At 34.5% G+C, this 25,114-nt stretch overlaps 2 protein-coding genes across 2 annotated transcripts; one reads left to right on the top strand and one right to left on the bottom strand.

Moving 5' to 3' along the window:
• Window positions 1-1,254: 1,254 nt before the first annotated feature.
• Window positions 1,255-7,038, bottom strand: LOC111462073 (V-type proton ATPase subunit F). Its single transcript, XM_023105754.1, has 5 exons — window positions 6,896-7,038; window positions 6,438-6,513; window positions 5,140-5,221; window positions 1,824-1,906; window positions 1,255-1,705 (listed from the first exon to the last, which is right to left on the bottom strand). The coding sequence occupies exons 2-5, from the start codon at window positions 6,498-6,500 to the stop codon at window positions 1,541-1,543; spliced, it is 393 nt and encodes a 130-aa protein (XP_022961522.1). The 5' UTR covers window positions 6,501-6,513; window positions 6,896-7,038; the 3' UTR covers window positions 1,255-1,540.
• A 2,498-nt stretch (window positions 7,039-9,536) lies between these two features.
• On the top strand, window positions 9,537-11,996 carry LOC111462024 (60S ribosomal protein L22-2-like). The gene is made up of 3 exons (XM_023105675.1): window positions 9,537-9,604; window positions 9,700-9,944; window positions 11,614-11,996. The coding sequence occupies exons 2-3, from the start codon at window positions 9,715-9,717 to the stop codon at window positions 11,756-11,758; spliced, it is 375 nt and encodes a 124-aa protein (XP_022961443.1). The 5' UTR covers window positions 9,537-9,604; window positions 9,700-9,714; the 3' UTR covers window positions 11,759-11,996.
• Window positions 11,997-25,114: the final 13,118 nt, after the last annotated feature.

Below are 25,114 nucleotides of genomic sequence, written 5' to 3'. Positions count from 1 at the left end.
GCCAGCTATTTAAATAAGTCTTAAAGTACTGAAGAAACACCATAAAACATCAAAACTCGATTTGTCCAAAATTTGTAACTAAAAATAAATGAAGCTTCGTTCTTCTTTAACGTGATATGAATTGCAACATTTTGTGATCATTGAATAACATTTTTTTTATGTCTTTTTCAAAGTTTATATTGCATGATTGATGTCTTGATTCATATCACCTTGGATTTGATCCTCTGAAGGTTAGTACTTCATTCATATCACCTTGGATTCAATCCTATGAAGGTTGGTACTTCAAGGCTTTATAGAGTTGTTGCCTCCAAATTATGTTTAGTGAGCTAAAGATGAATACATGTTTTGAAGCTTACGTGTGTTGTAGCTCGAGTGCTCATGCTTGCACACCCACATGAGTGTTCTTATTCAAAGCGTTTCCTAGGCGGCTTTCTAGAGTTTGTTGCCTCCAAATTATATATAGTGAGCTAATAATGAATACATGTTCTGAAGCTTACTTGTGTTGTAGCGCGAGTGCTCATGCTTGCACACCCACATAAGTGTCCTTGTTCGAAGCCTTTCCTAGGCTTTCTAGAGTTACCTCCAAATTATGTTTAGTGAGCTAATGATGAATACATGTTCCAAAGCTTACGTGTGTTGTAGCTCGAGTGCTCATGCTTACACACCCACATCTCAACTATTGTCACAAAACAACTGATCGACCCTACTACATGTAGTTGTTAAAGTAACACAAAATATTAAATCCTAGATGAGTGGTTAGTGATAGTACCACAACCATACATAATCATTCTATCCCACATTTGATGTATCACTAAATGATATATTATTTTATTTCACGATACGTACAAAATTCTTAAATATTTCTTTTACGACAAGAAACAAACGAAAGTGGCGGTACTAAAGATCATCAAATCATACCACACCTCTGAGCAACTATGTCCTGCTAGGAGTTCCCCAAATTCAATAAAACAGCACATTTTATACCGCGAGGTGTAAAGGACGAGAAATGCCTTGCTTATGTATCATTGAGAAGTGCATTGACGTAAATACGGCAGTAAGAAGAGGTAATAAAAAAGTGTGTAAACTATAAAAACGAGTCAAGGAAGATTGTCCCACACTGGCACTTCCACGTAATAACTCTACCAAAGGCGACCCTGTTACTGGAATAGCTTCCGATACACCTGTTACAATTTTGACTGCCCAATAACCAATTTGGCCCAATAACCAATTTGGTCCGATTTACACACCAGAAAATCATGGAGGCAATTGGTTTTTGCCAAATATGCACCAAGAACACATTAGATGCATGCAGATGCAATGCCTCAAGTTACTGTATCAAATGTAATTCAGGTACAAGAAAACAATGGCATTCTAAGGTGCTTAGACATCCACAAGCTCCTCTGTTGCCATGTATTTTTCGAGTTTTATTCGAGTGATCGATATGAATAGAATCATTACAAATTAAAATTCAGGGAACACCAAGAGCAGCATAACGGTGGATGACTTCGAAAAGAGTTGGGACATAAGTTACAATACCTTTTTAACGCCTCCCAGACGCCACCGATTCGGTAGAAAACAGGTTCTTTACACGCGAAAGAATCGAATCATGAGCAGGGTCATATGGATGATCCTTGGATGGAATCTCCAATATTGCAGGAATTGGTTTGTTGTAGCTATCTACCAGAAACCTAATCATGTTTGCAACCTAAAACTCAAAAGAAAAAATGGTATCACAGTTTGATGACACAGAGAAAACAGAACCCATAAACAATATCTCTAATGGCAGGAGAGGCATAGCAAGGTGTAATCAGAGAACAACTTACATATTGACTGATCATCACTATTGCAATATCCTCCCTTGTAGTGAACTCTTTGAAAGCATCTTCGATTTGCTTGACGGTCGTCTCTGAGACATTACAATTCGAACGTTTGAGGCATAAAAAGGGGACAGAATTATGAGTCCAAAAGCATATTTGAATGAATGAAAAAAGGTGTAATCACACAAAGTGGCTCTGTAAACCTATGGAGTAAGACGAACAGATTCCTAAGAAGCAAAGGAAAAACTGATTTAGTTCAATCATAGCATCATCAGTCACTACTATTGAGCTAAAATCCATGAAAACATTTTAAATACACTTCATTAGCAAGATTAATATTCAAAACAGCTATCCCAACAACAAAAATTAAGAAAACTGGTCGAGAATTGGTCTGATTCTATCTCTGTTCGTTCCATTTGAAGAAAGGAAGGATCCCAAAGAATCGATCTTTCATTTAGTTGTTGAATCTCTCTTTGATTGATCAATGTGTGATATTTTGAATCCTCATCACTAATGGAATCGAAATGATCTCTGGATTGATCAGAAGATCCTTTCAATTGGCTAGAATTCGTTACTTGAACGAAACTAGATCTTGTGGAATCGTATTGAATATTTGACAAGACATTCCGTACCTTGTTTACCAACCCCTAACCAAATCTAATTCTCTCTCGATATGTTCCCCTTTAGTTTAAGAGGGGAAGGGAAGAGAGGGGTGATCTGGTTCGATTGGAAAATCACTCGAAGTCCCCCAGCACGGTGCATCCTTTCTAAAAATAAGCAAAGGATGATATCTATTTCTCACTGAATTTTTGTCCTTAAAAAGAGAAAACTGGTCGAGAACAGCACCCACATGATCCCTTAAGCATTGGTTCATCCAACACTTGTATAATTCAAAATGCTAGAATTAATTGCTCAAAGTATTTTGCTTGTTGTGATACTTTCTAATTGACGCGGTAGAACAACATTGTGGTCACCAAAAGATTAAAAAAATCCAAAGAGTATGAAATTTTCTCCATTCTCTCCTCTACCAACCCAACCCCCAAAGCAACACCCATCCTACCTATACCTGAATGATCGACACTCTTATCCCTCCGACCACGCCCACGACCACCTTTATCCAACCATCACCTCTTGACTTCACGATGACCTCCAAGACAGAAAATGCAATATAGAACGAAAGAACTTCACTACGGACTTCGACAAGGAGCAAAAAGGAAGGAAAAACAAGATTACAGAGAAGAAAAGTACAGGGTTTCCCTCGAACCAATATTTGAGACAATGGCTGGCTGATAATATAGACGACCACACCTTCACTCCCTTGTCCCTTAAATGTTTCAGAAGAGCTGACTGTGAGAATGGGTTCCAATGGGTGCAGCAAATACAAACAAGAGAGAGTTTATTGAGATTTCTAATGTCTTGAATATGGGGAAAAACTCGAACTTCATAGTCCCTCAAGGTGAGAGTGGAGAAGGATGGAAAAGGTTTGTCAGACTGATAATAAACTGTTCTTTTCAGAAGGCTATGGAAAAACAAAAAAGTATCACACAAGACATTTGCGGAGGCCTTGAAGAAGAATCTTATTGAATCAACTACAGACTTCAATGAGCCACAACCCAACAAAGACCAACAGAAAAGACTCAACTACCACAAATAGAAAAGGGCAGAGAACTTGCCACAAATTCCAATCAACTAAGAAGTCCAAAAAAGTAATTGGAACAAAACTGTGGTTATTACGAGAAGATGTAATGCTTTAACGATGAACGAGAGAGGATCCAAGAAGCTCTTCAAACGTTCCTACCAATCCACTTCATAATAGGCCCATTGTGATGTCCCACATTGGTTGGGGAGGAGAACAAACCACCATTTATAAGGGTGTGGAAACCTTCCCCTAGCAGACGCATTTTAAAGTCTTGAGAGGAAGTCCGAATGGGAAAACTCAAAAAAGACAATACCTGCTAGTGGTGGATCTGGGCCGTTACACCCATTCACCACGATCAGGCCCTTCTCAAATGCTTTGGCTCAGATTTTGCAAGACTTCTCAACATGAACAGAGGATGGACTAATACAGGCCCTTATACGAATCAATTTGAAATCTGGGGCCCTTTTCTACTTAGAAGGTGAATGTGGTTCCATGTTACAGTGGTTGGTTGAAATTTAGAACATTCATTGCAAGTGGATACTTACAATAAGTTAGGTGAAGTGTGTGGAGGCTTCATTAAATACTCGAACAAATGCTTGTGCTTGGTTTATGTTATGCAAGTGGTAATTGAAGCTGAATCCAGTTACTTGTGCTTGGTTTCTAGGGCTCAATACCCAACAAAAGAGCCCTAAAAGAAAACTCTATGTTTTTCGGAACTAGAGGGGCCAAAGAAAATACTAGTTAGTATCCTTTGCAGAAAAGTCCACAGGTACACAACCGAGCCCATTCGTTCCACTATGGAACAGTGGAGAAGACGATTGGATGGTGCAAACCGCGGTCAACCTCAAGTGCGTCAAGTTGGGAGGAAGATTATTATCAACCTGAAATCCTAGAGGATAATCAAAGGGAGGAAAATTGGGCTATAAACAGCACTGAGCTACTTAGGCTAACAGAATATGAAAAAAGCAACAGAGATCCTCATAGAGGAAATGTATATCACTACCCTGGCTGAAGATTCTCCAGCAACCAAAATCAAAGAAACTCAATTCAGAGGCAAGAAAAAGTATAATAAGAACAAAAAGACAAGGGCCTAATTCTCCAATTTATCGATCAGAAGAAGACAAAGAAGAGAAAGCAGCCCAGATTATTTTGTCGACAACTCTGAGCAGAAAGTCGAGAGCCTCTCACTCCAAATTATCAAATAAAAGTAGACCATCATCCAACCTCCAAAGAGCTAATCTAAAGGAGGTAGCCAACTAGTCAACTGAAAAAAAGTAACAGCCCCTGGCGGCCTTGGAGTGGGAGATTTGAGAAGAAGAAATTCAGCATTTTAGCCATTTAATATTCTTATGGGTGAAATATGGAACAAAAAATTATTACTTAGCTGTTTAGGGATTCCATCTCTTATACAGGGAAATTTTGCAATGATAAAGCATAAAACTGGAGGGGGCAAACAATTTTCATCATGGGTTCAAATAATTCCTCTCTTGTTTGAAAATTAAGTTCCAAAGTGGAATACTACACCAAATTTTGGAAAATCTAAATAACAAGGATTTCAGCAATTGGGCGTTTCACAGGATTTAGACACGCAGTTGTAGCGTGAGCCTAATGAAATAGGACGTCGGAGTTACACGTGAAAAATAAAATCAGAGTTACAAGCAATAGGATCAGAGGGATACTTACTTGAATCGACTATAAGGTAATTAGTTTTTCTTCGTAGGTCAACATTACCAACTCCAGCAAGAAGAAATCCAACCACCGTATCCTATTATGAAGAAAATTTAGTTTAAACATACAACCAACACCCTGCATAGTTCATGATGAACAACGCAACAGAATGAACTGAACCCAATCATATCATTATCCAGATGCTTAATTATGCCTTGTCAGTTGCAATTAACTGAAGTTAACTCTTGGAGACAAACTACTTATGCAAACGTGATTAACAAGCAGATTTTCTTCGACAAAATACATGTAAAATGTATTAAGACATGGGTTGTAACAGCTCAAGCCCACCGCTAGCAGATATTATCCTCTTTGGACTTTCCCTTTCGGGCTTCCCCTCGAGGTTTTTCTAAACGCGTATGCTAGGGAGAGGTTTCCACACCCTTATAAAGGTTGTTTCGTTCTCCTCCCCAACCGATGTGAGATCTCACAATCCACCCCCATTTGGGACCAGCGTCTTTGCTGGCACATCGCCTCGTGTTCACCCCCATTCAGGGCTCAGCCTCCTCGCTGGCACTTCGCCAGGTGTTTGGCTCTGATACCATTTGTAACAGCCCAAGTCCACCGCTAGCAAATATTGTCCTCTTTGGACTTTCCCTTTCGAACTTCCCCTCAAGGTTTTTAAAACGCATCTGATAGGGAGAGGTTTCCACACTCTTATAAAGGTTGTTTCGTTCTCCTCCCCAACCGATGTGTGACCTCACAATCCACCACCCTTTGGGGCCTAGCGTCCTCGCTGGCACTCGTTCCCTTCTCCAATCGATGTGGGACCCCCAATCCACCCCATTTAAGGCTAGCGTTCTTGCTGGCACACCGCCTCCTGTCCACCCCCATTCAGGGCTCGACCTCCTCATTGGCACATCGCCCGGTGTCTGGCTCTAATACCATTTGTAACAGCCCAAACCCACCGCTAGCATATATTATCCTCTTTGGGCTTTCCCTTTTAGACTTCCCCTCACGGATTTTAAAACGCATCTACTAGGGAGAGATTTCTACACCCTTATAAAGGCTATTTTGTTCTCCTCTCTAACCGATATGGGATCTCACTAGGTTTACAAGGTAATTCAATCAATATGACAAAACAATAAGATCATATAAGTAGGTCATTTATCTGTAAAAAGAAAACCAAACACCAAAATCACATAACAATGAGATCAAATACGTACGTAATAAGAACTCCTATTGAACCTCCATTCATTTTAATAGTTTAAGGTAACCAGAAAAGCTGTTGCAACATGGATATATACTGAGCGTACCTCATCAGCAATCATAGAAATAAGCGCCGAATTCTTGGTAGGAATTTGAGCTTTACCAGCCATTTGCGAGATGTAGCTACGAAAAAGATTATAAACAATTATACTACTAATCCCAATCATCAAAACACGAAAAATATTTGAATAACAAACGAACAGTTTGAACTGAAAATCCCAATCAAATTAAGCGGGATCAGGGGCGGGGAAAGTTATCCCAAATGGAATCAAATCTCCAACAAAGAACTGAAATAAACGAAGAAACGAAACTGAAATCCGTGAGATCGGAAATCTACAGCTCAGAAATTGAACAATGGGGGTTTAGGGCAATAATTGAGAGCAATCTTAGCACTGAAACTCAAAGATTGTTGATGAAAATCGGAAGTAAAAGAGTGAGTGAAGCTAGGATCCAAGATCGGGCGAAGAAGGGAGAGGAGGAAGAGGAATCGAGATAGAACAAGTACCTTGAAGCCGGAGTTGTTGTCGGAGGACTTTTGTTCGTCGGAATCGGAGCTTTCTACTCGATTGTCTGCAAATCCAATTTCGGATCTTAGAAATTCCAAGCACTTCTTTTCTATCCTTTTTTTCTTTTTCTTTTCTTTCTTTTTTTTCTACAGCAATTTTTACCTTCAAATAATAATTTATGTATTATTTATTAAATTACATATAGATTAACCATTATTAAAAAAAAATGTTATAAAATATAATATATGGTGTCGGGACTATATATATATATAGAGGGTTTTTTTTTTTTCTCTAATATTTAAATTCAACGTTTTAGTCCCTTAATTTTACACTCATGAATTATAAAATATAATATATGATGTCGAGACTATATATATAGGTTTTTTTTCCGCCCTAATATTTAAATTCAATCCTTAATTTTACACCCAGAATTATAAAATATAATATATGATGTCGAGACTATATGTATAGGTTTTTTTTCCGCCCTAATATTTAAATTCAATCCTTAATTTTACCCCATAAATTATAAAATATAATATATGATGTCGAGACTATATATATAGGTTTTTTTTTTCGCTCTTATATTTAAATTCAATCCTTAATTTTACACCCATGAATTATAAAATATAATATATGATGTCGGGACTATATATATATATATAGGTTTTTTTTTTGCTCTAATATTTAAATTCAATCCTTAATTTTACACCCATGAATTATAAAATATAATATATGATGTCGAGACTATATATATAGGTTTTTTTTCCGCCCTAATATTTAAATTCAATCCTTAATTTTACCCCCATAAATTATAAAATATAATATATGATGTCGGGACTGTATATATATAGGTTTTTTTTTTCGCTCTAATATTTAAATTCAATCCTTAATTTTACACCCATGAATTATAAAATATAATATATGATGTCGAGACTATATATATAGGTTTTTTTTCCGCCCTAATATTTAAATTCAATCCTTAATTTTACCCCCATAAATTATAAAATATAATATATGATGTCGGGACTGTATATATATAGGTTTTTTTTTTCGCTCTAATATTTAAATTCAATCCTTAATTTTACACCCATGAATTATAAAATATAATATATGATGTCGAGACTATATATATAGGTTTTTTTTCCGCCCTAATATTTAAATTCAATCCTTAATTTTACCCCCATAAATTATAAAATATAATATATGATGTCGGGACTGTATATATATAGGTTTTCTTAATTTTACCCCCATAAATTATAAAATATAATATATGATGTCGGGACTGTATATATATAGGTTTTTTTTTTCGCTCTAATATTTAAATTCAATCCTTAATTTTACACCCATGAATTATAAAATATAATATATGATGTCGGCTCTAATATTTAAATTCAATCCTTAATTTTACACCCATGAATTATAAAATATAATATATGATGTCGAGACTATATATATAGGTTTTTTTTCCGCCCTAATATTTAAATTCAATCCTTAATTTTACCCCCATAAATTATAAAATATAATATATGATGTCGGGACTGTATATATATAGGTTTTCTTAATTTTACCCCCATAAATTATAAAATATAATATATGATGTCGGGACTGTATATATATAGGTTTTTTTTTTCGCTCTAATATTTAAATTCAATCCTTAATTTTACACCCATGAATTATAAAATATGATATATGATGTCGGGACTATATATATAGAGATTTTTTTCCGCTCTACAATTTAAATTCAACATTTTAGTCCCTTAATTTTACACCCATTAATTATAAAATACAATATATGATGTCGGGACTATATATATATATAGGTATTTTTCTCCGTTCTAATATTTAAATTCAACATTTTAACCCCTTAATTTTGGGTAATTTCATTTTTGTCCTATCCATCGACAATTGTTGTCCTAACATTAATTTTCTAGTGCCGGTGAAAGCTTCCCGTAGATCTTTTTTTTTTCCTATTCAAATAGAGGCGGTTTTAAGTCTTTTAGAAGAGCCGTATGAGGCAGCTCACATACAGAAACCCTGTCTCCACCATCGAGACTCCGGTTAACACTTACTTAATAGTTCGTAAATACAAATTATATTTAATAATTATTTAATTTTTTATGTTTAGTTTTTAAAAATTTAATTCACGTACATTTTTATTTGTTTATCTAAATCAAGTTTTAAAAAATAAAAAAATAAAAAATTTATTTTTTCATTTTGAATTTAGTTAAAATTTAAATATTTTATTTTAAAAGGTAAAAAATATTGTAAAAAAATAAACACAATTTTAAAAAATCAAATATTTATTAAACGAGTCCTAAATTATATATATATATATATATATATATATAATATAATATAATGTGTATGGTGTATATGTGTATATATATGTGTATATATATATGTATCATATACACGTATACATACACATATTATATACACACATATATATACACATATATACACATACACATATATATATGCATGTATGTGTATATATATATATATATATATATATAATATGTGTATATGTGTGTATATATATACATATATATATTTTTTAAATGGGTAAACTTGAACGGCCCACCTAAAATTTTTGTATATGGAAAGCCCAATCCAAGGAATCAATTGGCGGCCCAAGTTGTTCCTATATATTTAAAACCCTAGCTGCGCTTCACCGGTGGCCGTCATATCGGAATCCTCAGCAACTGGTATTTTCATTTTCTCTTTCTCATATATTGATATCTTGATCCGAATATGGTCGTTTTAGGCATCAATTCATGGGTTTTTCTTTCTGATTGCACAGTTTTTGTTATCGAAAATGAGTCGAGGAGGTGCAGCTGGCCCCAAGGGGAAGAAGAAGGGAGTAACCTTCACAATCGACTGTACGAAGCCGGTGGAAGATAAGATTATGGACATTGCTTCGCTGGAGAAGTTTCTTCTGGAGAGGATTAAAGTCGGAGGCAAGGCTGGAGCTCTTGGCGATGCCGTCTCTGTTACTCGCGAGAAGAGTAAAATTACTGTCACTTCTGATAGCAACTTCTCCAAGAGGTAAAATATTTTCCCCCATTCGAATAACTGATTTGTTCTACATCACTGTTGCGGCCAATCTCCTCTCGGAAGTTGTATTTTGAACTAGGTTGTGTATAAAGTTTGTACTGTGTTTATGGCTGCGAGTTAGAAATATGAAAAGGTTGGAGATTTGTTACCTGTTAGTGTTTTGAATGTTTCAAGTATGAGTTATTTTAAGGATAATCGGTATGATGCATCTGGATTCTTCCCTGGTGTATTTTGGATTTGTTATATTAAGGGGAAAGTTAGGGTTGGTATGTTTGATATTTGTTCTTTCTAATGAAATTGATTGTATGGACTATATTTCATTTGTACTTGTAGAACTCTGAGAATTGACATGACGGCTGAATAAATTGATTCTAGAACTAGGCTTGTTATGTTCTATCTTTGTTTTGTGTAATGAAATTGATTAAATGTACTAATTCCATCTTCCGAATTCTGAGGGTCGACATGAGGAATTGTTATTTACATCATTGTGAGAGCTCTAAATGTAATATTTTGGTAGTTTTCTATTCTTTTTATTTTTTAAATTTGGGATACAATAGGCTGTTTGCTCATATTGGAAAATTGCTTGGTTGTTCCCGTTTACTCTCGTATCAGTCGTTGTTTACATAGGGGGCTCGTTCTCTCTTTTGTTTGGGTTTTGTCGTCCGTTGATCGATAGGGAAACAATGGAGTTCATGTCTCTTCTTTCTTTACTTGGTGATTTTTGTTCTTATATAGGGATGTTCGTTTTTGGAGCTCTATCCCTTATTAGGGCTTTGCTTCTTATTCTTTCTTCCATTATTTATTGTTCCTTTATCCTGCTAGGGAGTTCTTTTTTCGAGTCTCTGGAAGGTGAAAATCCCAAAAAAGGTTCGAGTTCTTCATCCATGGAAGAATCAATACCTTTGATAGGCTCTCTAGGAAGTTGCCTTCTTTTGTTGGGCCTTTCTGTTAAGACCTGTATCATTTGAGCTGGAATTGTGATTATGCTTGGTCGGTCTAGAACTTTTTCTTGATGTGTTTGACTTTCAGCTGACCTGTTTGGAGTGTGCACTTTGTAGTGAGGTTTATGAAGGGCGAGATAATAAAATCAATAGATAGACTGAGAGGGAGTCTTCTAATCTTTGGACCTTTGTGAGACTAAATGTGTTTCTCCTTGTACGTCGGTAACGATTTACTTCTGTAATTATTTGCTAGGTCTTATTTTACTTGTAGTCTGTTTTTTTTATGCCCTTTGTATTCTTTCATGTTTCTCAATGTTGTCATTCGGGGTTAATTCGTGCACATTGTTGTCATTCGGGGCTAATTCATGCACATTGTTGTCATTCGGGGCTAATTCGTGCACATTGTTGTCATTCGGGGCTAATTCGTGCACATTGTTGTCATTCGGGGCTAATTCGTGCACATTGTTGTCATTCGGGGCTAATTCGTGCACATTGTTGTCATTCAGGGTTAATTCGTGCACATTGTTGTATACGGTTTTCATCATAGGAGAATACTAGTTCACTAATCACACGTAACCTATTTAATCGTCCGTGACGTTTGCTAAGCGATGTCTTGGGCAGTTGTAGAAATTTAGTAATCTGAATTACATTAGTTTCTCAATTGTTCTTCTGGCATTTAGCATCCATGACTGATTTTATCTTGTGTCATGTCGGGTTAGGTATCTGAAGTACTTGACGAAGAAGTACCTGAAGAAACACAACGTTCGGGATTGGCTACGAGTGATTGCTGCCAACAAAGATAGGAACGTTTACGAACTCAGGTACTTCAACATCGCCGAGAACGAGGGAGAGGAAGAAGATTAAATTTATGCATTCAAGGAACAAGTGTAGCTTGGAATCTGTCACTGGTTATGTTACTAGTGTTGCTTGTGTGATGCTCTCTCTATCTTTACATTTGAACTAAAGCAGTTTAGCAATTTTGTTTTGTTTGACAGACTTAGATCGCTGTTATTTTTTTGTGTCATATTTGAGTAAAACACCAACAATATTTCACTCATTTAATTAATGGTAGGTGGATCAAAGTATTTGTATTTTACTAAAATTTTGTATTGGCGTTTTAGAAATTTCATTTGGGGTTTTTTTTTTCCATTTATTATTAATTTTTTAAAAAATTGTTACCTCGAAGTGGAAGTGTACGTTGTTCAACGTGAAGGCTTTGTCATCAAAATCGAGGAGCACAAAGTACACAAGTTGTTAAAAAGTTATCTACGGATTATTTATTTATGTAAGCACCGAGGCATGTTATGTACAAGAAATATTGGAGTTGTGTAACTAGGGGAAGGTTTTCACACCCTTATAAATGCTGGTTTGTACTCTTTTCTAACCAATGTAAGGTTTCCACACCCTTATAAATGATGGTTTGTTCTCTTTTCTAACCAATGTGGGACATTACAATCCATCTCCTTTAGGGCCCAACATGCACTCTTTCCTTCCTCCAATGGGACTGCCCCCAAATCCACTCCCTTTCGGACCCAGCTGGTTTCCACATCCTTATAAATTGTGATATCTCACATTAGTTGGGGAGGAGAATAAATCGAACAAACCACCGTTTATGAGGGTGTGGAAACCTTTCCCGAAGAATAAACCATGGAAACCTTTCCCGAAGAATAAACCACCATTTATAAGGGTGTGGAAACCTTTCCCTAGTAGACGCGTTTTAAAATCTTGAGGGGGAGCCCGAAAGGGAAAACCCAAAGAGGATAATATCTGTTAGCGGTAGATCTGGGCCGTTACAAATGGTATCAGAGCCAGACGCTGGACGATGTGCTAGCCTTCTCGCTGTTCCCCGAAGGGGGGTAGACATGAGGCGGTGTGCCAATAAGGACGCTGGGGCCCAAAGGGGGTGGATTTGGGGGCGGTCCCACATCGATTAGAGGAAGGAAAGAGTGTCAGCGAGGACGCTGGGCCCCTAAGGGGGGTGGATTGTGATGTCCCACATTGGTTAGAGAGGAGAACAAACCACCATTTACAAGCGTGTGGAAACCTTCCAGCAGACGCGTTTTAAAGCCTTGAGGGGAAGCCTAAAAGGGAAAGCCCAAAGAGGACAATATCTACTAGCGGTGGATCTGGGCCGTTACAAGTTGAGACACTCATAGTTGGTGTGTACGTTAACGACTTGATCCTACTATTACAAGTGTGGAAGGTATCAAAGAGTTGCTACATTCATAGTTGGTGTGTACGTTAACGACTTTATCTTACTGTTACAAGTGTGGAAGGTATCAAAGAGTTCAAGCAGCAAATGATGAAAGAACTAGAGATTACTAATCTCGAGTTACTCAAGTACTACCTTGACAGTAAAGTAGACCAAAGGAAAGATTGCATCATGCTAAAGTAATCGGCCTATGCTAAAAAAGTGTTGCAGTAATTCAAGATGGCGAGTGCAACCTGCCACCTGACAAGTATCCCGAAAGCAAAGTTATAACTCAGAAAAGATGTCGAAGAAATTTTGGCAAATTCTACTACAATGTGCCCTAACCAAAGACGAGCGCAGACCCCACAGTTATATTCTATCTTGAACATCATATAGAGTACTTAACTTGTGCCATCATGTTAGCAAAAACACCTATAAGCCCTAACTAGTGCATTCGAGTTCTAAAGCTTAAATCAATCATAACCCATGATAAGGAAAAAAGTAAAACAATCGACGAAAAAGGAGGACACGATGTTATGCTCTTTATCCTCAAAAAAGGCCCGGATCCTCGACAACAAGTCAAGGTAAGCTTCCCTCCCTCCTGCCCGGTGACAGGAAAACATATGAAATTATTTCAATATTAGATCTTGTACATATAATAGTTCCGAATCGAATCTCTTTAGAAAGAGATCTGATTGATAGAAAAATACACATTTTCCTTTCGGGTCTCCTCTCGGTTTTTAAAATGCGTCCACTAGGATAGGTTTCCATACCCTTATAAAGAATAATTCGTTCTCTTCCCCAACCTAAGTGAGATCTCACGTATATATTATCCAAAAACTTATAAAAAAAATGATTTTTACATCATCACCTATACGTAATTGAAGTACTCAACTCAAGTACGGGCTCATCACATGTCATATAAACTCAAGTATCATCTAAAGAGAAAAAGTAACGTGAATGAGTATAAAAATATTCAATAACATTTATAGGTTCTTATTATCTATATATATCATACACTTGATCTAAATAATATATATTCTTAACATTTTACATTCTCGTAGGTCATCGACCTTTACCCCGACAATGGTAAAGACTTGATCAACTTGTCTAAGGTCATCTATGTCATTAAAGTCTTACTTCTAGTCGAGTTCTATTAGCTCATTTGTGCTCATTAGGACATAAACGTTTTATTTCAATTTCAGATAATCAATTTTCGAGCTTTTGTTGATGCAAGAACCCTGGAATCAAAGAAATTAACACTTCCTTATACAAAATTCGAATCAACCAAGAGATAAGGTTAGAATCAGATCGATAAAAAAAATCTAGAAGCAAGATTTTGAACTTGGTTCTAAATTGAGTCACTCCACAATCAAATTTTATTAGACTTGATCGAATGGCTCGGTTGCAATCTACCACAAGAATTACTTGAAATATTTGAAATGACAGACATGATACTCAAACTTCTAAGGGGGAAAGTCTCTCACTTGAGAGCTATGGTTATGATTGACAAGTAATGCCCAGCTACTCTTCAAATACCCGAAGTTATAAAATTAAAATAATAAATAGAGTTTCAAAGAAATTATCAATTGAATATTAGGAGACACACAAAGACAGAAGCGGGGCGGTGTGGGTGTCTCACAATCCCTTCTACAGCTTAGCCCGCAACAGTGCCTAAATCGAATATGTCCCATAGAAACAAGTGCAATGGCCAATCCGGTAGTTGGCCAAGACATAGAATTGCTCCCCTTATGATTATACAATGTGGGAATAATAAATGGTCATCTACACTTCCATTCTTTGTAGAGGAAGGCTAACTGCTTGCTGGTTGGGAGCTGTATGAGCGGTAACGTCCACGTACGGCTATGTGAGAAGGGCGGTGGACAGAAATGACCTTGTTGTATCTCACTCTCGTCTTCAATGGGGTCTGCTTTTTTTATTTTTTTGGGAGAGTATGTCAATATGATCTTAATGAGGTGCGGGGATTTGAATATGAGATTCGTTGGGCTTCCCTCTTCGGGGGCCTGCGTCTCGGCGATTTTGTGGGTCAGTTAACCTTTAATAGTGAGTCGTCTATATTAATACAGTCTAAAATTGTATCAAATAAGTTGGCATATACAAGGTTGTGCTCTAAATGTATATAATATGTAATGTCATTAAATCATTAGTCGGGATTGCTAGGGGTAGCAGACTAGCCTCTAGCAGTGAATCGATCTCGATGGATAAAGGTATGCATAATATCTTGGTAGTTATTGATGTGTCATCCTACAATCCCACATTGGTTAGGGAGGAGAACGAAACACCGTTTATAATTTATAAGGATGTGGAAACCTATCCCTAACAGACCTATTTTAAAGCCTTGAGGAGAAGTTCGAAAGGGAAAGCCCAAAGAGGACAATATATGTTAGCGGTGTGCTTGGGCCATTACAAATGGTATCAGAGCCAGATACCGAGCGATGTGCCAGCGAGGAGGTTGTTCTTCGAAGGGGGTAGACACAAGACGATGTGTCAGTAAGGACACTAGCCCCAAAGAGGGTAGATTTGGCCGAGGGTCCCACGTCGATTGGAAAAGGTCGTCTATTCAAATTTTTGTTTTTAATAAAAAAAAATTTATCTGATAAGATCTCATAGTCCAGGTAGCATTGATATTTCCCCCTCCGCTCCAGGTTGTCTCGTGATCCCTTCTACAGCTTAGCCCACAACAGTATCTAAATCGAATCTCAGGTCTAATAGAAGCAAGCCCTACGGTCAATCCAACAGCAATAACAGAAGCGGTGAAACAATATACGACCCAATGCCAAGAAGATTTAACACGCATTCATTCTTAATCTACAAATTGGATAGATTCGGTTCGACCTCCATTTTATGTGCTAGAAGCTGACTCGAGTGAGGAAGGACATTTGAAGCTTTGGAATTCAGTATTTGGAAAGTCGAAGTGGGCATGACGTTGCCATAAATAATTCAAGGCTTTAAAACGCGCTAGGGAAAGGTTTCTAAACCCTTACAATTGGTGTTTCGTTCTCCTCCCCAACCAATGTGGAATTCTCACAATCCACCTCCTTCGGAGCCCATCATCCTCGCCGACACTCGTTCCTTTCTCCAATTGATGTGGGACCACCACCAAATCCACCTCCCTTTGGAGCCCAGCATTCTTACTAGCACATCACCTCGTGTCTACTCCCTTCAGAGAATAGACTCAGTGGGCTTGGACCGTTACAACTTAGACCTCACGTGTAAAACAAAAATTTGAATAAACAATCTGAATAATCTCAGCAAACCCAACTCAAAAAAATTTATAGTTAATTGGGTTGGGGTTGAGTTCATCATTTAACACGGTCGTTCAAGTTGAAAAAATCGAACCAAAACAATTGGATTTAATCTAAAAAAATGTCTTAAACTCACCTGTCACAATTGCACGTGTGATGGCAGCAGACTTACAATTATGCGGGCACTTTCCCGACAACAAGTGAGTTAAGCCAATTCGTTCTTCTGTCGCCTACTGCCAAGAAGCGATGTATGCTCGAGTCTCTGATAATTAAAACATTAAAAATTAAAAAATTTGAATTCTCATACAAATTGAAACATAATATTCTAAAAAAGATCGAAGAGTTTCGGTAATTTCTCTCTCTTGTTTGTAAGAGCGAGAGAGGCATGTTGGAGAGAGAGAGCACGTGCAGAGGAGGGTGCGAATGGAATGGTGAATGCACGTGCCTTGCACGTGCCCTGCTTCTCCAGCAGGATTCTCTCGCCCAGCCGCCCGCCATTGTTGAAGAAATCAAAGCTTTTTTTGTTCCCTGAAATTTTTGTCGGAGATGAAGAAGACGGAGATTTGTATGAAGCATTTAAATAGGAATTTCAGAAAGAGATAGGGGCAAAAATGGAATTTCAACACTATTTTTTTACGAAAAAAATAAATAATTAAATATAATAAAAAAAATTTTAAATTTTCAACCATTTTAATAATATCCTTAAAATTTAAATATATATATATATATATATAAAATTTATATTAAATTTTTAATTATTTTTAAAAAAATATAAAGATTTCAATTTAAAAAAAAAAAATATATATATATATATGTTTAAAAAATACTCATAAAATTTTAAAAGTAATATTAACACTCCTAACCTTTATTTAAAAAATATTAAAAAAAAACGTTTTTATATTCTTTTCGCACTATTACGGATACGAAAAATGAAAATAATTGGCAAAATTGGATTCAATTGTCAATTGCTCGAGATTGACTATGAATTCGAGCCATAGCACATGATTTCATAAAACCGTACGATTTTCCCGATCTAAATAAAGCAAGTTTTACATGAAGAAGATTTGGCTCACCGTGTTCTATTTGATGCGGGTAGGAAAAGAACCCAACTGGGTATTATTAAAAAAAATAAAGAAATCAGGACCGAGTTAAGATGATACGGATCAACCCCTTCTTCTTGTGTCAAAGATCTTACGATTTCCGCATCTCATAAATCATTTCCAAATTTTTAATTTTTTTTTCTACAAATTTAAGGATATATTAAATTTTTTTTATAAAAGTTCATGGATATTTTTGAAAACGTCAACATTGCACTTCCACTTGACACCTATCGTGATGATAAACGGCTCATCTCGTCGTGACCTTCTCTTGAATTCTCAAAACTTCTGTCGCTCCATCCCCGCAGGGGCAGAGAACTCATCACTGTCTGTGGAAGTGAGAACACTCATCTACTTAGATTCTTTCAGCAGTTATCCGCTCCGCACTTGGCTACCCAGTATTTACCGTGGGCATGAACGATTTTCAAGGTTTTTTTTTTTTTTTTTTTAAATAAAAGCATTTTTTAAGTTTGTAAAAAAATTGAAGGATGTCAAAAAAAAAATTTACAAATCAAAAGGTAATTTTGAAATTTTACCTCTAATGGTAAAAATATTTTTGAATTTTGATAATTACTAATTTTTAAATTAAACTTATGACGTCATATTCATAAAACATTTATTACCGTCTTAAATATTAATAAATATCAATAAATATTTAAATTATTTATCGAATCTAAAAAAAGATTTTTTTAGCATTATTAAGATACAACATTAATATTTCCCTAACATAATTGAAAAAATGGTCCCTATTTTCTGGAAATAATAATAATATTATTATTAATAATAATAATAACAATAATATAACCTAATTTTTAAAAATAAAGTATTTTTACATCACATGTGATGTAAGCATTTTTCTTTATTAAATATAATTCTAAATAATTTTTACCAACTTTTTACCTAAGTTACCAACCTATTTTAATCCTTGTAGGTAAATCCAAACTCCAGACAAAAAATATAATATATTTAAAATTTTATAAATTATTTTGGCCAAGATTTAATTTTTTTTAATGCATTCTAATAATTTGAGATCAATTATTTTTTAATTAAATTATTAAAATATTATTCATATATAAAAATTAATCAATATTTTTAAATTTGTACAAGAAAAAAATGTGAATAATTTATTTAAAATTAAGTTTGAAATTATATAATTGGCTGAGCTTCGTGAAAATATTATTATTATTATTATTTTGTAAGGTTGCATGCCCGTTCCAAACCTCCTTTTTCATCCTTTCATCTTAGATGGGCCTTTACCATTTTATATCGGGTCAGTACGGGAGTGTATGACCGTTCACCAGAATCACGTCTACACCCACCTGGACAAAAATGCTCCAAAATGTACTAGAGAGGGATATGACTAATTGTCAACTTTTTACTACCCGGTAGTTATATTCAGTAAGCCATTGTTGTTGCGTTTTGCTTACATTTCCATATAACACCGATTTCAATTTCTCAAATCTCGCTGCCCCCGTTTTCTATAACTTTTTTCTTGAATCGGGACCAGAGGCTCAAGCATACATCGCTTGGCCGTAGACGACGCAAGAACGAATAGGCTTAACTCACTTGTTGCTGGGAAGTGAGTGACGCACAATCGCAAGTCCGCTCCCATTCAAGTGGGATTGTGACAATAATTTAAATCTCATGAAACTCAAATATTAAATATTTTTAAATTAATAAGAAATTGTTGGATCGTAATTTTATTTTCGAGTTGGTCAAGTTGACCTAATGAAAAAAAAGTCAACTCGCAAATTGACTCGATTTTTTTTTCAACTTTTATCACTCCGTCCCAATTAATAGAGTTTTCAAGTCATATAAACACGTCTTTTTTAAATTGTATTTTTAAGATTTATTTTAATCAAGTTTATCGCACATAAAAAAATAGAAATAGAAATTAAAATAAATAAAATATTGTTTAGGTTATAGGAATTATGAGACAGTAGGCAGAGTCAAATGAAGAGGGACGACAGTACAGTACAGGTTGTCCTTTGCGTGTTCCACAGACAACCTTTTACTTAATTGCCATGTTCCTCCATTATCCATTACCCTAATTAATCAAAATAAAATTTTCTAAAAAATACTCCGTAGTACATGGTTTGGATTGAATTGAGCCATTTTTTTGATCCAATCTAAAAGTTCGGGTTGATTGGATTGGTAACCCAACCCAACCCAACTCTCTATTTCAGGTTGGGTTCGGGTGATTTGTCAAAATTTTTTTTAAAGTTTTATTTATCTACAATTTATAATTATTCTGACAATGTTAGATAAAATATATTAAAAGTATACAAATAAACACAAATCAATTATAATTATTCACACAAAAAAAAATTAATAAAAGAAAATTTGTAACCTATTAACATAGTTCAATATTGTCATAAAACTATAGACAGCTAAATACGAATATTTTGTAATATATTAATATCATTCAACATTGTCGTAAAGCTAAAGAACAAAAATGTAAGAATTGTAACATATTAACATAGTTCAACATTGTTAGAGAACTAAAGACAACTAACTACCGATATCTCTTCAGAATTGGTTGAAGTAACAATATATATATATATATATATATATATATATATATATATAAAAAGAATGCATAGTTCAACATTGTTGTAAAACTAAAGACAACTAAATACCGTTATATAAAAATGATTAGTTTAAAGGTATCGTATATAATAAAAATAAAAAAGAAACATAAATACAGAACTCGACAGACCCATGTATTTGCCTGATGTCAAACTCGGGCGTGAGTCTCCTTGGACTGGCCAAATAATCACGGCAAACCCATTAATACAGAAAAACTCTTAATATATTTTATATATTTTTATTTGGTTCGGATCAACTCGAAGGTTTTGTCCTACGAACTCGAAACCGAACCGATTCAGTTCGGGTTCAGAAAAATGAACCTAACCCTATCCGAAATGCTAATCCAACCCAACCCAACCCTTATAGTTCAGGTTGGGTTGCTCTGACTTGTCGGGTTAAATGTACACCCCTAGAAAATACCCATAAACGTTAAATTTTGTTGAATAATAAGTCTGAAAAATCTCTTTATCGTTAGTTTTGGATAGAAACCGTTAATATTTTGTTCCAAAAATACCCTTAAACTTCCAAAACGTTTTCGAAAATAGTTTTAGCTTTCAAAAGTGTTTAAAAAGTACCCTTAAATTTTTAAAAGTCTCAATAGTCTTTATTTTTTATTTTCCAAAGTAATATTAAAAAATTTAGAGACAAGATCTATTAAAAAAATTAATTTTTTTTTTTTTTTAAATGTAAAGGGTATTAATGGTATTTTAAAATTTTTACGAGTAATTTTTAAACATAATACTAACGTTGTCTAACCAGTTGACTCGGACACTAGATTACTTGTGCTCGCCCTTAAAGCGGGAGAGGTTCCTGAGGAGAACGAGGGATGCAAAATTACCACTTTAACTCCGAACTATTATATTTTTAATGGATTAAAAGAGTAACAAAATTCTTTTAATTAAGAAGTTAATAATAAGTATTATATAAATTGTTTTCGTCGTCACTGCATATATGTTATGAATTTATTTCACGAACATTAAGCGTTTACTTGGCTAAGGAAATCATAAAATTTAACATTTGAAGTATAATGTGGACGCGGGCTCTATCATGATTACCCGTGCCATGTATGGTGATCACTGTCAGTCGCGTTAAGATGCCTTTGCTCTTACGTGAAGAGGAAGAATATTTTGAGAAGGTCGAGTATTATAAATACCCAGTAAATGATTCTATTGTTGGAGTCGAGAAAACGTAAACACATGCAAATATGTTAGATATCGGGACCTCTCGCTTATTAACCCTTTATTTATGGGTCATATTGCTAATGTTACCATATCAAAACACGTGACTATCGCCACAACAACACGGGGGAAATATCACAACTCTGTCTCTCGACCATATCATTAGTTTTCAACACATATAATCGTGAACTTATCGTCACACCACATGGAGGGTCATATTGCCACTCTTCGTCATGGTTCATCGTGTTTCAACACATATAATCATGAACATGTTGTCAGAATTCATATTAGAAGATCATATAACACGAAATACAGTAAGTTCAATTATCTCACTAACAGTATACAGTAAGTTCGATTATCTCACTAACAGTATGCTTCGTTGCTTTTGCAAGTGTGAAGAATTTTTTTTAAAATTCACCGTGTTGATACAAGTGAAGACAGTCAAAAGTAGCAAGTCGGTATCAAATTCTCAAGGGACCTATTTTAGACTACTCTATTAATGGTAGATATATGTGAGTTCAGATATCACTTAATGTGAGACCCACGTCGGTTCGAGAGGAGAATAAATTCCTTATAAGGGTGTAGAAACCCGTGTTTTAAAACTGCGAGACTGACAGCGAAACCTAACGGGCCAAAGTAGACAATATCTGCTAGCGTTGGACTTAGATTGTTACAAATGGTATTAGAGCCGGACACCAGGCAGTGTGTCAGCTAGGACATTAGGGTGGATTGTAAGATCCCACGTTGGTTGGAGAAGAGAACGAATTTCTTATTAGAGCCAGATACCAGGCAGTGTGCCTACTAGCACTGCGAGTCTCGGAAGAGTGAGATTGTGATACCATGCACGTGAAATTTTTTGTTTAATTTTAGTGTCTAAAAAAAGAGGCTAAACTAATAGAAATACGTCTCAACTTTGCACCGAGTCTAAAAAATACTCTAAAACTTTCAAAATATTCAATAATACAGTTCACCTTAAAAAAAAATTGAAAAAATAATCATAAACTTAAATATATATATATATATATATATATATATATATAATAATTTAAAATACCTCGTTAGTTTTGGATGAAAATTATTAATATTTTGTTTAAAAAATATCTTTTAACGAGTGGGTTTCTTTAAATTTAAAACTGTTACAAAAATATTCGGAGTTGATAACGCAACCTTAATCCTCATCTAAACTAGGTTTTGTTGAAGAAAGAACCATGGAATCAAAGTAATTAACAACTCCTTATACAAAATGCAGTTAGGATCAAAGATTTAGGAGCAAGATTTGGAAATCTTGTTCTAAAGTGAGTCACTTCACAATCAAACTTGATCAAGACTGAAGCAAGATTTGGAAATCTTGTTCTAAATTGAGTCACTCCACAATCAAACTATCAAGACTAGAAGTTGACTGGAAGCAAGATTTGGAAATTTTGTTCTAAATTGAGTCACTTCACAATCAGTTCTCACTTCACAATCAAACTTGATCAAGACATGGAGCAAGATTTGGAAATCTTGTTCTAAATTGAGTCACTTCACCATCAGTTCTCACTTCACAATCAAACTTGATCAAGACATGGAGCAAGATTTGGAAATCTTGTTCTAAATTGAGTCACTTCACAATCAGTTCTCACTTCACAATCAAACTTGATCAAGACATGATTGAATGTGATTGAATGAGTCGGATGCAATTCTACCAGAAGAATGGCTTGAAACATAGAAATAGAAAAATTGATACTCGGATCTCTAATGAAAACGTCTCAATTTGAAATCTGAATTACATTCATCATTTTTTTTAATCTAGCATGTTGGTCCCTTTGCCTGCTTAGGTTTGAACCGTGTTGGTTGACATTTTTTTAATCTTCCTGGCATGTTAGTCCATTTAGAACACCGTAATTCTTATCGGGAGTTTTCAAAAATTTCATTAGTACTTTTAAACATTTTTGAAGAACTTCAAAAATACCTTCAAACTTATTTAAAAAGTTAAAAAAAAAAAAAAAAAAAACTCTTACCATTAGTGTATGGACGAAACCGTTAATATCACGTGTAACATCCATTATTTTCTCTCCCTAAATTAGTGGCGTTACAATTGACTGTAATGTACCTAATTTTCTTAACCTAACCAGTGATGTCACCCTATGCATATTTTAATTACATACTGTTGGATTAGTAATGCAATCACACACAATACATGATTGAGACCTATCTTTTAAAACCGTGACATGACCTTAGACCCTTTCCAGGCATGGTTAGATGCATGATACTTCTCTACAAACAGCCTACGTACGCACACATGGACCCACCAGGTAGACTTGTACGTACCCCATGGGCCTGACTTGGTCTGACATAACGCATTACACGTCACCAGACGTCTTAGAACAGAAAAGACCCGCATGATATCATGGCGAACATAAATATCAAGCGTATGCATCCGTACTAGCATAACATAACAGGGAAGTATCCTGATACACATGACATACGTACCTGCACGAGGTCCCATGATTTCATTGATAACATAATATGTATTCACATAATCCATCACACAACTTTACATGATAAAACGTAATATTTCATAGATGACGTTTCATTTTATTCATAATATAAACTAATGGATATTAGATGCATACATGACATATGGTCACGACAATACAAAAAAAACATATAAACATCACCTAATTAATATGGTATATGCAGGAGCCACAGGACATGCACCATCATAAATCAATCAGCACACTCCAACATCAAGTCTCTCTGTCTCTTTTTATGAGATTGGAATAAACCTTTTGAACTGAGACATGTTTTTAGACACAATCTAATGAGTTGTAAAATTTTTTTAACTCAAACAATTCTTATTAAATAACGACCCCAAATAATTTAATCATAAAATTTTTGGGTTTGAGTTTGTTCGATTTGTTTGAATTATTTATTAATTTTTTTATAAAAATAAAATATTAATACGTAAAACATCTCAACAACTTAATTTTTTAATTATAAATATTTTATTTATTTAAACCCAACATAAATAAGTTTATAAATTGGATTTTTGGGTTATCAATTTTTTTAAACTCAAATAAATAAATTAAAATATATAATTGAAATTTAGAAAAGGTTAAAAAAAACAAAACAAAACTTGAGTAAGTATATATTCAACCCGACAACTCGGATCAACCTAACCCAAACGGTATTGTTTAAATTTTTTTTTTATCAATATTTAAAATTATATATATATAAATAATTTTAAAATACATTTAAGATATTTTGATCGATATTTTAAAATTATATATATATAATTTTAAAACATATTCTAAATTCAGAGGTATTTATTATTGCAACATTATTATATCACAATTTATATATATTTTTATTTTTTTTAATAGTTTAGGACTCTCTCGAATTAAGATCACGTCTAAATAAGCATATTTCAATTAATATATATATATATATATATATATATATATATATATATATATTTTGTTATATACAATATCTATAAACTAATCATTTTTATTGTTTATTTAATTTCATGATCTATCATTGTATTTTTGTTACTTTAACAAATTGTTAAGGAATGTCGGTATTTAGTTGTCTTTAATTTTATGACAATATTGAACTAGGTTAATATGTTATCATTAATTTTATGATAATATTGAACTAGGTTAATATGTTACCATTTTTTTTTGTCAATAATTATAGATTGGGTTGTGTTTGTTAGTGAACAGTATAATTATAAATTGTGGATAAATAAAACTTAAAATTTTTTTGGATTAGGTTGCGAAAAGTTTTGGGTTGGATTGGGTTGTTGAAGAATTTTGTGTGGGATAAAAAAAATCACCGGGACCACTTACACGGGAGATTCAGTTTGTAAAATAAAATAAAAATGAATAAAAGAAATGGGAAAACCCTAATCTTTT

The sequence above is a fragment of the Cucurbita moschata genome, unplaced genomic scaffold, assembly GCF_002738365.1.
Source record: "Cucurbita moschata cultivar Rifu unplaced genomic scaffold, Cmos_1.0 Cmo_Scf00026, whole genome shotgun sequence".
Classification (NCBI taxonomy): domain Eukaryota; kingdom Viridiplantae; phylum Streptophyta; class Magnoliopsida; order Cucurbitales; family Cucurbitaceae; genus Cucurbita; species Cucurbita moschata.
Note: the sequence above shows the minus strand (reverse complement) of the source record. Positions and strands in the feature narration are given on the sequence as shown.